This window comes from Entelurus aequoreus, linkage group LG09 (assembly GCF_033978785.1).
Source record: "Entelurus aequoreus isolate RoL-2023_Sb linkage group LG09, RoL_Eaeq_v1.1, whole genome shotgun sequence".
NCBI classification, from domain to species: domain Eukaryota; kingdom Metazoa; phylum Chordata; class Actinopteri; order Syngnathiformes; family Syngnathidae; genus Entelurus; species Entelurus aequoreus.
The window spans coordinates 18,179,709-18,195,008 of record NC_084739.1 but is presented as its reverse complement, the minus strand read 5'-3'; the positions used below and the strand labels follow the sequence as shown (position 1 = coordinate 18,195,008).

General features: G+C 38.4%; 1 protein-coding gene across 3 annotated transcripts in view; it reads right to left on the bottom strand.

Moving 5' to 3' along the window:
* agpat5 (1-acylglycerol-3-phosphate O-acyltransferase 5 (lysophosphatidic acid acyltransferase, epsilon)) overlaps nucleotides 1-15,300 on the bottom strand; it is a 35,006-nt gene that overhangs the window by 15,459 nt on the left and 4,247 nt on the right. For all 3 annotated transcript variants that reach the window (XR_009827237.1, XM_062058252.1, XM_062058251.1), the window contains 4 exons: nucleotides 12,985-13,054; nucleotides 12,797-12,912; nucleotides 12,626-12,715; nucleotides 10,886-10,976 (listed from right to left, as the gene is read on the bottom strand). Coding sequence is in view for 2 of the 3 variants with exons in the window: in XM_062058252.1 (XP_061914236.1) it covers nucleotides 10,886-10,976; nucleotides 12,626-12,715; nucleotides 12,797-12,912; nucleotides 12,985-13,054 (367 nt within the window). In the remaining variant the exon portion in view is untranslated. The remainder of the gene's footprint in view (nucleotides 1-10,885; nucleotides 10,977-12,625; nucleotides 12,716-12,796; nucleotides 12,913-12,984; nucleotides 13,055-15,300) is intronic.

The window sequence follows — 15,300 nt, the reverse complement described above, 5'->3', positions numbered from 1 at the left end:
AAGAACCAGCAACAGCTGTGATACAGCGATTGTCTAACACTGGGGTCGGCAACCCGCGGCTCCGGAGCCGCATGCGGCTCTTTGACCACTCTGATGCGGCTCAGCTGCATACTTGCCGACCCCCCCGATTTTCCCAGGAGATTTATGGATCTCAGTGCCTCTCCTAGATAACTCCCAGGGAAAATATAATCCTATTTTCACTGTAATTACTAAATTAAGGGAGTGCCCTAATGGCACTGCATTAATTGTCCTCTATAGCATTTACAAACAGTATGCCAGCCCGGCCACATGTTGTATGTAGCTTTTACTTGCACACGTAGGAGACAGCAAAGCATACTTAGTCATCAGCCACACAGCTTACACTGACGGTAGCCGTATCAAACAACTTTAACACTGTTACGTTACAAATATGCGCCACACTGTGAACCCACACCAAAAAAGAATGAAAAACACATTTCTGGAGAACATCCCACCGTAACACAACATAAACACAACACAACCAATACCCAGAATCCCATGCAGCCCTGACTCTTCCGGTCTAGATTATACATCCCCGCTACCATCAAATCCCCCCACAAATCAACCCCCCCCCCCCTCCGTGCATTGGTTGAGCGGAAGAGTTAGTGCTGCATGGGATTCTGGGTATTGGTTGTGTTGTGTTTATGTTGTGTTACAGTGCAGATGTTCTCCAGAAATGTGTTTGTCATTCTTTTTTGGTGTGGGTTCAAAGTGTGGCGCATATTTGTAACGTAACAGTGTTAAAGTTGTTTTATACGGCTATACCGTCAGTGTAGGCTGTGTGGCTGCTGACCTAGTACCCCTTGCTGTCACTTACGTGAGCAAGCTTAAACTGCATTCTGCATGTGGTCGAGCAGGTACACTGTTTGGGCAGGCTGTAGAGGGCGCCAAAAGCAGTGCCATCACGCCCTGATATTCGGGAGTTTCCCGGAAAAAATGAGAGGGTTGGCAAGTATGACGCTATCAAGCGCTATTCATTCAAAATCCGCGGGCCGCACTAACATCAAATTTCCACATTAAAGTGCGTGCCGGTGCGTGTGTCTGAGACCCCTGGTTAACATAGCACAAAGCATTTAAGCTTTGCATGCGGTGTTTTTCATTTTAAATTTAAAAATGTTTTTTGTGGCTCCCATTATTTTCTTTAATTTGTGAAACTTGCCAAAATGGCTCTTTGAGTGGTAAAGGTTGCCGACCCCTGGTCTAACAACAGACGTTGTACATGTCCCATCCTGGCGGCTCAATACAGTATTGTTAAGTATTACAGGAATCATTCAAGCAGAAAAACAAAATGTGTGTAATTTTTTTATACTAACATATTGTTACAAAGACGAGAATGTTAAAAATTAAAATGGGGATACCAGTGGTTGTGTCGCCTTCAGCAAGCATCCCTTTTCATTTCTCTACAAACAGTAGCAGTAGTACAAACAAGCACATTGCGTTCCATGACCAAGCTCGTAACTCAGAACACTCCAATTTCAAAGCATCTCCAACAAGTGAAATTAATTAACATTTCTTTAATCTGTGCTTGGCCCTACCAAAACACCACCATTTTAACATGTAAAATGCCATCAACACTTTAAACAAAATAGATGAACAAAGGTGCATCATCTTTTATATCCCTTACATTTTGACGTCTTTATGTCATATTTTTATCCCTTATTGTTCTGCCCTGTAAGTTCTCTTAGAGCAGGGGTGTCCAAACTTTTTTCACTGAGGGCCGCACACTGAAAAATCAAAGCAAGCGGGGGCCATTTTGATATTTTTTATTTTAAAAACCAATACAATATATGTATAAAAAATATACATTTAGGCCTCCACTCAGGCTTGATCCCAGGGACCCCAAAGGGTTTTGGTCAAAAAAATATTAAAAATGTGTCATTATTCGGTATTATTATTTTTATTATTATTCAAGTTTTAAATCTCTAGATAAACATTAGGTCTATGTGTCAATATAACGTTTTTAAAGATTTAAGTTGTATGCTCTTTGTCAAAGAAAACCCTGTTTTTTTATTGAAAAAAAACACAAAATATGCAATATTTTCACCCAATAAAATTTTTAAGTGGAATATTTGAGATTATATAATAATTGGAGCCTTAAAAATGTCACTAACTCATAACACCATTGATTTTAAAGGCCTACTGAAATGATTTTTTTTTATTTAAACGGGGATAGCAGATCCATTCTATGTGTCATACTTGATCATTTCGCGATATTGCCATATTTTTGCTGAAAGGATTTAGTATAGAACAACGACGATAAAGTTCGCAACTTTTGGTCTCTGATAAAAAAAAGCCTTGCCCCTACCGGCAGTAGCGTGACGTAGTCAGTTGATCGCCTCCTCATATTTTCCTATTGTTTTCAATGCAGCTGGAGCGATTTGGACCGAGAAAGCGACGATTACCCCATTAGTTTGAGCGAGGATGAAAGATTCGTGGATGAGGATCGTTAAAGTGACGGACTAGAATGCAGTGCAAGACATATCTTTTTTCGCTCTGACCGTAACTTAGGTACAAGCTGGCTCAATGGATTCCACACTCTCTCCTTTTTCTATTGTGGATCACGGATTTGTATTTCAAACCACCTCAGATACTATATCCTCTTGAAAGTGAGAGTCGAGAACGCGAAATGGACATTCACAGTGACTTTTATCTCCACGACAATACATCGACGAAACACTTTAGCTACGGAGCTAACGTGATAGCATCGTGCTTAACTGCATATAGAAACAAAATAAATAAATCCCTGACTGGAAGGATAGACAGAAGATCAACAATACTATTAAACCAGGGACATGTAAATACACGGTTAATGCTTTCCAGCCTGGCGAAGGTTAACAATGCTGTTGCTAACGACGCCATTGAAGCTAACTTAGCAACTGGACATCACAGAGCTATGCTAAAAACATTAGCTATCCACCTACGCCAGCCAGCCCTCATCTGCTCATCAACACACATGCTCACCTGCGTTCCAGCGATCGACGGTGCGACGAAGGACTTCACCCGATCACAGATGCAGTCGGCGAGACGGAGGAAGTTAAGGTGAGTTCGGCGGCTAACGCGTCTGCTATCCATCTCTGTCTTCCTGGTTGTGTTGCTGTAGTCCGCCGCTAATACACCGATCCCACCTACAACTTTCTTCTTTGCAGTCTCCATTGTTCATTAAACAAATTGCAAAAGATTCACCAACAGAGATGTCCAGAATACTGTGGAATTATGAGATGAAAACAGAGCTATTTTGTATTGGATTCAATGGGGTACCGATACTTCTGTTTCAATGGCTACGTCACGCGCATACGTCATCATCCAAAGGCGTTTTCAACCGGAAGTTTAGCGGGAAATTTAAAATTGCACTTTATAAGTTAACCCGGCCGTATTGGCATGTGATGCAATGTTAAGATTTCATCATTGATATATAAACTATCAGACTGCGTGGTCGGTAGTAGTGGGTTTCAGTAGGCCTTTAATTCATTATTATTTTTTGAGCAATGACACTTAAAAACAAATCACACTAAAATTATTGGGAATCCAAAAGAGTCCTACTCATTAATGTGTTAAAAAATAAATTATAATTTTTTTTTACTGTTTACTTTTAACACAATAATCTCGAGATCAACTTCAGATCTATCTTTCAATTATAAGTTTTATTGTTGTTTATGTTTTTTGTTTGTTCGTTTTAGGCCCTTCTTTTAAAAAAACAGCTAAGTTTTTTATATGGCAAACAAAATATGCAACATTTTCCCCAAAAAATATCTCAAAGTGGAATATTGTGACGTAATTCGAGCCTTGAATAGGTCTATAATTCATAATGACATTGATTTTGATTCATTATTATTTTTTAAAGAAAGAAACAGCCTGCATGGCAGCTTTTTTGTTATTAGAGTAAACATTGCAACATTTTCTTGTTACATTTCACCTGTTTGCTCTTTTATACCACTTTATGTTTTACATTTGTTTCCAATCGTATTTTTAAAATGTGCCGTGGGGCAGTTAAAAAATGACCTGCGGGCCGCAAATGGCCCCTGGGCTGCACTTTGGACACTTCTGTCTTAGAGCCTGTTGAAGACGAAGTTCTGTTTTGGAACAGACACTCAAGGTTATTCATCTATCTATCTTTTAATAACAAAAACAAGCTTTTAGATAATATGGTTTGAAAACCATTACGACAATACCATATAAAACAAACAACTACAGTAGTTTAATGTAATAATATATTAATATTGTACAGTAATCACCTTGAGGAGTAGGCTAATGTGTGCCTCTTTTGCTGATTCTACGTCCAGTGTTGCCAAGTCCGCATATTATAACCTTATTTTAAGATACTTGATTTCATAGAGTTGCTGTGCGTGTCTCTCGCGGCATCTGGCAACCCAATCTCCGATGTCCTTGAGACACTGACCGGAGAAGTCACTTCTGTGTTGAAAACACAACAAGCGATGTGTTTGTCCGTTAACCAAAGCTAATGTTCGACCATCCAGTTTGTTGAGTCAGGACCAGACAACAAATTGAAGCAGAGCTTCTGCAGCTTTTTAACATTTTAATGGAAAAATGTTCGTTGTGTGTGGACACATGCGCGGAGGCTCTCCGAAACGTGTGTGACACAGACTAACTCCGCAGCCGGGCTTGGCTGATATTTTAATGGTTTCTCTCTCTGATTTGGTTGTCTGCTTTCCCTCCTGCCCACTAACTTTCTTAGTTAGTTGCGGTGGATGGAGGGCAGAATGTGGACCTTTCAGGCTCAGCAACACTCAAACGCACATCTCTAATGAAAACCTATGTTTGTTTCTTATGTACATGAAGCAGGAACACCAATGTGTAGCAAAATATTAACTTGTTTGCGTAAATGGCACAAACCTGTTATAAATATTACTTCAACGGAGCACGGAAATACTTGTAACTCAAGGTATGCTCGCAATTCAAAGCCTAAAAAAAAAGCCAAGAGATAGCACATATCTCTAATTACTCGTAAGTTGAGGTACCATTGTATATATAAATACTAGCACACACACAAGCACGCACATACCAAAGCACGCGCGCACGCACACATTCTAGGGACGGACCGATCGATTTAATCAGTCAATTATATCATCAGAGAATAATTGGTAATGAAAACCTATGTTTGTTTCTTATGTACATGAAGCAGGAACACCAATGTGTAGCAAAATACTAACTTGTTTGCGTAAATGGCACAAACCTGTTATAAATATTACTTCAACGGAGCACGGAAATACTTGTAACTCAAGGTATGCTCGCAATTCAAAGCCTAAAAAAAAAGCCAAGAGATAGCACATATCTCTAATTACTCGTAAGTTGAGGTACCATTGTATATATAAATACTAGCACACACACAAGCACGCACATACCAAAGCACACGCGCACGCACACATTCTAGGGACGGACCGATCGATATAATCAGTCAATTATATCATCAGAGAATAATTGGTAAGTGGCCGAAAAATGGCCGATGTTAACACTTATTGTTAGTTAGCAGCAATGTGTATTTATTAGAGCGGTCAAACGATTCAAAGATTTAATCGCGATTGACCACACTTTGTTCATAGTTCATTAAAAATTAATTGCAGAAAATTATAATTTTTGGTCATTGATAAGTGTACCCTAGACAGATCACTTTAAAGTGTTTAATACCATGACTGTACAATTAATTAGCTTTAATGAAATGTTTTTAAACATTATGCTTTTTTAAACAGCTCAACTCAAGGATATAAACACGCTTTTAAAGAGAATTTAAAAAATAACTGCAGTGCGTTAGTGTCTTGCCAGGTTTTGTATTTTGTAGGAATACAATTGTATTCCTGCTTTAGGAGAACTAGCTTGCATTTAGAGGAGAGGAGCTACACTTCCATGCTTAAATAGCTGTTTTACGCATTACTAACACAAATTGTGGATTGTTACGATAATGCTTTGATTATCAAAGATGTTAAGTGATATTTATTCTACCTTAATAAATGTTTCTGAAATTATGTACTTTACATGGAATTCATATCGCTACATGACAATATTTTAACCTTCTCTACCTACCTATTAATAAAATGTAATATTCAGCCTGTTAAACATTCTGTAATTGCAGACTATCAATCAGAACAGGTTTTAAAAGAATATACTGTACCATAGCGATGGTAATATTGTGTAGTGAACTGTAATTACCCGGTGTGGGCTGCAGAGGGCAGTGGCAGGCATGCCTGCAGTATTAAACCCAGTTTCCAGTGTTAGCGAAAAAGAAGACGAGATTGTTCAAAGACAGTCTTCCTCCGTCATATTGCAGCTGCCATTGCAATACACTTAATTTCAATCTGCCAGAAAACATTTATTAAGGTTGGAATATTACAGAATAACAGAATAGCATGATCGTATTGTAAAACAATTTTTCGTTGTTTTGTTGGTTAAACTGTGTTAAACATAACACTACTATTGTGAAGCCGCCAACCGGACATTTATGATTGGTATGAAGAAAGACTGACATATTTTGACGAGAATCTCAGATAAAAGTGACTTCAGACTTCCTCCGTCTTTGTTTCTGCTGAGCTTTTATTCCATCTTACTAAAGCAGTTCGAGTAACCATCTACATTTTATGTTGTAAATGCACTAGGGATGTCACGGTATGAACATTTCTTATCACGATTATTGTGACCAAAATTATCACGGTTATTACTATCGCAGTATTTTTAAATGTGCTAAATTTAAAAAAAAAAAGTACTTATACTGAACCGATCAAAATGATTTCCTTTGTAGAAGAAACATTATTGTAGACAAAAACATTGTTTCAATGTGCCTCAAGCAGAAATTAAATGTGCATATGAAAGCAACACAAGCATTATAAACAATGTAATATGGCAGAAAAAAATACCAAATTAATAAAAATAAATGTGAAAATTGTGCAAGCTCTTTATGGTCATAAGAGATTAAAAAAAATATATAACAAATGTAAGAATTTTGCAGGTTGACACCTGGTGGCAATGAGACGTAACTGAATTTTTTGCCCACCTCAACCGACGCTCGGGGGGGGGGGGCGGGGGGGGGGGGGTTTGGTGGTAGCGGGGGTGTATATTGTAGCCCGGAAGCATTAGGGCTGCATAGGATTCTGGGTATTTATTCTGTTGTGTTACGGTGCAGATGTTCTCCCGAAATGTGTTTGTCATTCTTGTTTGGTGTGGGTTCACAGTGTGGCGCATATTTGTAACAGTGTTAAACTTGTTTATACGTCCACCCTCAGTGTGACCTGTGTGGCTGTTGATCAAGTATGTCTTGCAGTCACTTACATGTGTGTGTGTGTACAGAAGCCAAATACAACATGTGACTGGGCTGGCACGCTGTTTGTACAGGTTGTAGAGGGCGCTAAAGGCAGTGCCATCACGGCACGCCCTTAATATTGTTGTTTGGGTGAAAATCGGCAGAAATTCGAGAGAATGGTTGCCCTGAAATTCGGGATTCTCCCGGGAAAAATCGGGAGGGTTGGCAAGTATGACGCTGTCAAGAGCTATTCATATAAACCGCATTAACATTAAATTTTCATATTAAGGTGCGGGCCGCAAAATAACGTCTGGCGGGCCGCAATTGGCCCGCAGGCCTGAGACCCCTGATCTAGATAAAAATTGTGTTAATGTATGAGATCTAGTCTTATACATAGTGCTGCACGATTATGGCCAAATTAATAATTAAGATTATTTTTTATCAATATTTAAATAATGATTATTGATTTTGTTAAGTAAAGCAGAGTTGGGGTGTGGTGTGAATGTGATGCCATCATGTCATTTTTTATGTCTAATAAAAAGACTATAGATAATGTAATCCATATATTTAAAGACAAATATTTGTTTTTTTGTTCAATAATAATATCAGCGTATCATCTTTTTCTCATTACATGGTGCCTTTATCTATACTTTTACATTTTGATAAGAGAGTTTTTTAAATTTTTTTAAGTTGTGTACAATTATATGTTGCACATGCTGTATCGGACAGATCCATGAAGAATTTGAGCAGAAATATGTCGTATAGGAATTAACTATACACAATAAAACATTAAAACAATGCTATGTCACATGAATGTTTTTTAAAGTAATACCTTTGTGACATGAAAAAACCCACAAGTAATGTAAAAAAAACATAATGTTAATATAAAACTCAAAGCAGTTTGGCTAATGAAAATAAAGTCTAATAAACAAGCTTTGTTCTACTCAAACAACACCATGTGGTTCAATGCAACAGTTTGGCCGACAAAAATAAACCGGTCTATACCTCCATCCATCCATTTTCTACCGCTTGTCCCTTCTGGGGTCGCGGGGGGTGCTGGAGCCTATCTCTCACATCGAATACACAATCTTAACAGCCTGCGTTCAATTCGATGAGATAACAAAACATTTGATCTAGTACTGAAAAGCAGTGCGCTCAAATACACGCCGAGACTCCACGGAAATTAAGCGTGGGAAAATGAAGATGAACCAAGCGCTCTGCTCTGTTTACTCTGAGGGGAAATCTGCGTAGTAAAGTCTGTGTAGTTGTGTTCTGCCATGTTTTTTCCAAGACAAACGACACTAGTGTGCATGCGCCAGCGCTGCTGTGACTCAATTTCCAGGAATTAAGCAGTTTTGCCTGAAATGCATTAATAAGTGACGGTTTTTCGGTAATTAAAAATGTAAACGGTACTACTAACCGTCTGGAATTTTACAGTGGTTTATCATTATGTTGTTTACAGTGACAGCTAGGGATGATACTCGAAACCGGTTTTCCCGGTTGTTTGATAAGAAAAGAACCGAGTCCTCGGACTCGAACCCCTTTTTGAGAACCGGTACCCGTTATCGAGACCACTATAGTAAAGGAAAAGAGTTGATTCTTTATTCGAATCCCGTCCCGACCAGAAATGCTCCGTGGGACATCGCAAGAAATTACGTCACGTAGCTCAGTCATTAGGCGCAGATAGCGAAAGCAGGAAAACAATGGACGCGAAAAAGCGCTCCAAGGTGTAATAAAGTTCAAAACAAAAGCTATAATCCATCGAATAACTTTACTGAGAGATTTGAGCAGTGTACAAACACATGACGAACACTTTTACGACCAACCGGAAACATAGCAACCAGGCTAGCAACGCACCTCCTTTACGGCAGCTGTCACAACGTTCTTAAAACAACCGCAGCACATACATATATATATACAACATATCTCCCTTTTTTAACTTTTGTTTTTCTTTCCTTGTAAACAAAAAAAAAATCACACTGTAGATGTGTTGTTTGTCTAATTATAAATAATGCAGACGAGGCGTGTTGGCTGAGTTCTTGACGTTTACTTTCACAGCGTGGCAACATGCAACACTTTTCAGGGCTCCGCGCATGCTCGTAACTCTCGTTGCATGCTGGGTAGTGTAGTTGTTATATTCTCTAGCTCATAACATTTTTCCCCCTATAAAGAAATAATGTTAACTCAATAAAGTGTATTTCTTTTTTTAGCTTTAACTTTTTATTTTTTAGCATTGTAACCACATTTGCAAAGAACTTTTCCCTTCATAGAATTTTCTTTCAATAAAGAAATAAAGTGCAAAAATGTCAAAGCATCATAACAAACAGTTATGTCAAATGGCAGCAGAAGTGCACTTTTTGGAGAGCTGTATTATTTTCAGTTTTGTGCCCAAGGGACTGATTTTATTTAACACTATATTATTATTTATACACCTATAGTGATCACAGAGACAGGTTGTTTTTGTGTTACTGTATATATTTGTTTCTCTGAAAAATCCCACTTAATATACTTTGGGTAACAACAGTCAATATTTATTTATTTTATTTTATTTTTTTAGGTGGGTAACAGTCAATATTTATTTATTTATTAGATTTTATTTTGTTATTATATAATAAAAGTGAGCTTTTGTTAAACCAAATATTGTGTGTTTTTTTCCATATACAACAACTTATCTGGACTCGATAAGAGAATCGATAAGGAATCGGTTCGATAAGAGGATTCGATAATAGGCTCGAACTCGATAATTCCTTATCAAACATCATCCCCAGTGACAGCCCTTAAAATGCACTTAACTGTAATCCAAACAGGGACGTGAAGCTCCTCCATTCTACAAGCAGCAATGTGCGCTAGCAGCGTTCGCTCCAATGATGTTGTCTCACAGCGATTGAAGGTAATATTGTCTTGTCTGGAAAACGACTTGCCATGGCTTTGAATCTGAGATTTCCATAAAGTCTGCTAGCTATTTTCTAGCTTTAGGCCCGACAGTAACTGGACGCCATTACACTTTTCCACAAGCTACGGAACGGGCCAGGGGTCAAAAACGTTAATCACACGTAAAAAAATTATTTTCGTTAAAGGAACTTACACAACTTTGACAGCCCTAGAATTTTTTTCCCCCGTTGTATTTGACTCACTAATCTCTCTTTCCTCATATTTCTCACTCATTCTATCGTTTGTCACATGCTTCGCTTCTGCTCTTTTCGTCTGTCTCTGTTACAGTATGTTTAGCGCCGAGAATGAACCAATTTGATTGGCTATATATTTGTTGTTTGCTTGAACCAAAACAGGCACTCTGTGTTTCTTTACTAAAACAACACTGTACTCTGTTTCTACTTCCTGTTCCATCAATAAACAATGACAGTTTGACTATTTCCTATTGGAAAAATGTGACAGTTCAAACCAGTGTCCTAGCATGGTTTATCTTTGACATTTTAAATTGAATCTCTAATTAATAAATAATACTACCTTCGGTACTATAATACATATAAGAAATGTTTTTAACATGGCTGACAGTCCGTGGGGAAAAAACAGTGACCTGAGCTCTTAGCCAGCTGTTTGCAAACTGTGTGTGTGTGTGTGAACATGCCGGAGCGGGCATTGAGTCTGCTGCTAAGTCCGTACCTTCTTTAGCAGCAAATGCCTGACTTTCAGCGATAACATTCCTTAGTTCGGGATTATACCGCGTTCCCTCCGGAAAGATGACGAGGTACATCTGTGAGAAGAAAACCATGTTAAATGAAATGAGTCAACTTTTGACTCTTGGGGCAGAAAATACTGGTAGGTTGAGGAGAGCACATAAAACTGATCTATCACTATTGCAAGAGCTTTAACGGTGCCCAAGTCTGGTCTCAAGGGCAACTTTTGTCCAATACACCCTTCCATTTCCAATTACAACAGCCCGTGCAATAACACACTGAAATGATACCCTCTACAATACGTACTATGTACATTAAAATGCTGATATTATTCTTAAATGTATTGCATTCTCTGCCTGCTTTGTTCAAACTAAACTTTAAGTGAAAAAGTGCAAGTACAGTACACACACACACACACACACACACACACACACACACACACACACACACACACACACACACACACACACACACACACACACACACACACACACACACACACACACACACACACACACACACACACACACACACACACACACACACACACACACACACACACACACACACACACGAGGTAGATCACCTTGACTTGGTCATTTGATAAGTAGCTCGCCTGCTGAACTAGTGTGGGGACCCCTGCTATAAAGTATCTAGTAGGCTACTGACTAGATGGTTCCATACAAAATGTTCTTGTTTGGATACAACTTCATCAGAAGGAAGTGAAAGTAGAACATGGTTACATAAAAAAACAAAAACCTATGGATTGGGAACGAAAATGTAAGTACCGTATTTTTCGGATTATAAATTGCAGTTTTTTTCATAGTTTGGCCGTGGGTGCGACATATACTCCTGAGCGACTTATGTGTGAAATTATTAACACATTACTTTAAAATATCAAATAATATTATTTATCTAATTCACGGAAGAGTGAATGTCAGCAATCGTCACACACACGTCAACCAATAAGAATTCGGCAGGGGAGGGTCATGGCAGAAGTGCATTGTGGGTCATTGGATGCTAACTGCTATATGCTACTGCCGTAGCTATTAAAATGGATCATTTCTACATTGGCAGTAACTTATAAAAACTGAACAAAAATGGCACCGAAAAGGAAATCATATACTGCAGATTACAAGCTGGACGTAGTGAAATATGCAGCAGAAAACGGCGATCGAGCAGCAGAAAGAAAGGACGCTAGCGGCGCATACCAGGAGCGACAAGGAGGAAGAAGATTTCATCGGATTTAGCAATCAGGAGTGACAGATTTTTTGGTAAACGTATAGCATGTTCTACATGTTATAGTTATTTGAATGACTCTTACCATAATATGTTACGTTAACATACCAGGCACGTTCTCAGTTAGTTATTTATGAGTCATATAACGTACACTTATTCAGCCTGTTGTTCACTATTCTTTATTTATTTTAAATTGCCTTTCAAATGTCTATTCTTGGTGTTGGATTTTATCAAATAAATTTCCCCCAAAAATGCGACTTATACTCGAGTGCGACGTATATATGTTTTTTTCCTTCTTTATTATGCATTTTCGGCCGGTGCGACGTATACTCCGGAGCGATTTATAATCCGAAAAATACAGTATGTATATTTTTCAAACAAAATGCCTAATTCAGATCATTAAGGGTTTAAACAGCTTGAGACACTGCAATATAAAACTTGTGTACACTAGTAGTACAGTAATTTTGACCTTTTTTGATTGACTTACTGGTGCTCCTGACTGATTCTGAGATCCAAGCTTCTTTGTCATTGCCTGAACGTCAAACTTGGCACTTCGTTTCACATAGATACCTCCGTGCTGAAACAACACAAAAGACCAACCATCATCACAACTATGTACAAACATAATGACATCATGCCACTCCTTAGCTAGCATTACCTGAGAGAAATACCATCCGTACAGTGGGAGCCACTTGAGCCCATCTTTAAGAACATATCTGACATGGCCGAGGGCACTCTGCCTTATGGCCAGCATGTCAGCAATGATCCAGTCCGCTATAAAAACATCAAAGGAGATTAACTTTGGCCACTTTAGACTTACTGTGGATATGCATTAAGACAATTTACCTGTACATTGATGATTGGACAGATAGATAACATTCTCTTTGTTTTTTGGTATATCTCCATATATGATGATCTAGGGTGGAAGAAGAGCAGATCGTTGTTTATTACGCAAATGATAAAAAGTGTGTGCAGCTGTGATGATGACCGCAAGTGACATCAATCCATCTTTTAACCTCTTGTCTTCATTAGGGTCACGGACGACCTGGAGCCTATGCCAGCTCACTTTGAAAAAAAGACGGGGTAAACCCTAGACCAGGGGTGTCTAAACTTTTTCCACTGAGAGCCGCACACTGAAAAATGAAAAAATGCGGGGGGCATTTGGAAATGTTTCATTTTAAAAACCAATACAATATATATTTTAACCATTAGGGCTTCCTTCAATTTTGATGATGGTTAAAGGTTCCAGGGACCCAAAAGGGTCTTAGTCATTAAACTGGTATTAATAAGTCATATATCAATTTATTTATTTTACTTTCAACGCCTAAATAACTATAGACCAATGTCAGATCTATCCGTTGACAAAGATTTGATTATTTTGTTTTATGCCCTTTTTGTCAATACCCGCTTAATTTAATAGAAAAAAACAACAAATACGCAATATTTCCCCCCAAAAAATGTTCAAAGTGGAATATTTGATGTGAAGTAATTGGAGCGTCAAATATAAAAATTATTCCTAACATTGCTTTTGGTCCATTTAAATTTTTTGATGGACAGTTTAAATACAAAAAAATTATCTTACTATAAGGTCTCAGGGATTCAAAAAGCCCCCACTTATAAAAGTGTTAAAAATTAGTCATATATCAATATATTATTTTTACTTTCAACACAAATCTCAAGCTTAACTTCAGATCAAGTCTTTATTTTTTGCACAATGACCGTTTTAAAGTAAATAAATGTTTAAATGGCAGCTTTCTTTATAATACAATATTTTCTCCTTACATTACACCTGCTTACACCTCTTTTATTTCACTCTTAATGTTTTTATTTGTAATATTTCAAAATGTGCCACGGGCTGTTGAAAAAAAATAGCTGCGGGCCGCAACTATTCACAAATGCACACTTGTGTACGATTTACAGTCTTCAATAAGCCTTTTGGACTCTGGGAGAAAAGTAAAGAACAGGCAAACCCCACACAGGGACATTCCAGACTTTAGGGCAGACATGCCGTGCTGCCTACAATAGACCAAAAGTAGTACAATAGCACAGGTTTGGTAATAGTTATATATATTGTTCCGCCACGCTTGGTCGGGGGTCCTTCAGATCAAACATGTTTATTATACAGTAGGGCTGTACAATTCTGCAGAAAAAAAAGGGAATCACAATTGTCTTGCTTATAATTCAGATTCTCCCGGATGATTTTTTTTTTTTACAGGGAACTTTCTGTACAGAAATTAATCAAGACTATGTTGTCTGTCTATCTGTACAGGGTGTACCACACCTTCCGCCCGAATGCAGCTGAGATAGGCTCCAGCACCCCCCCCGCGACCCCGAAAGGGACAAGCGGTAGAAAATGGATGGATAGTCAAAACAAAAACAATGATAGCCATTGTGCTCCCCTGGCCAGGGCAGTAAAAACAACTCGCTCTGGCCGGCAAATTTCACTTGGGACAGAAAGAGGAGAAAGTGATAAAATGGCAGCGTTTGTTTGGGATGCAGCCAATTGTGTAAATAAAAAAAATATTTTTTTATACAGCGATATTATACATTATTAGCATTTATGGGTTAAATGTATTGGGGCTTTTGATAGCCATTTGTACATGTCATACAAGTGTTCCACCCTACACACTTCCATTGTGCCATCAAAGGTGTGGTCACTAGCTGCAGATGAATGCAAACTTTCCTGACAGGCTTGTTGGGGTTCTGGTGAGGCTATGCAACAAGTTTTGCTAAATCCAAGTAAGGGCGAAGGGCTGGCACTGCATGCAATATTTCTTTACTTCTACGCCACTGTCATGTGTGTGAAAGCCATACTGACAAAAGATAATCCCAATTAACTTGGGCCAAACAAGTTGACTCTGTTTACTCCCCTTTTAAACCTGCACCTGCACTTTCTAAGGAGGCTCAGGGTCCACGGTGTGGCAAACAATATCATTATGTTGTTTTATAAGGCAAACATTGAAACTGTCATCTGTTATGGCATCTCCACATGGTTTGGAAATCTGTCTGTCAAACTCAAAACCAACTTCAAAACCTTATCAAGAGAGCTGGTAAAATAATTGGCATGCAGCACCCTTGTTCCCTTCAAGAAATATTCAACAAGACTGTGAGGAAGCAGGGTCTTAAAATCACCCGCGACCCACACCACATACTTCTTAGTGA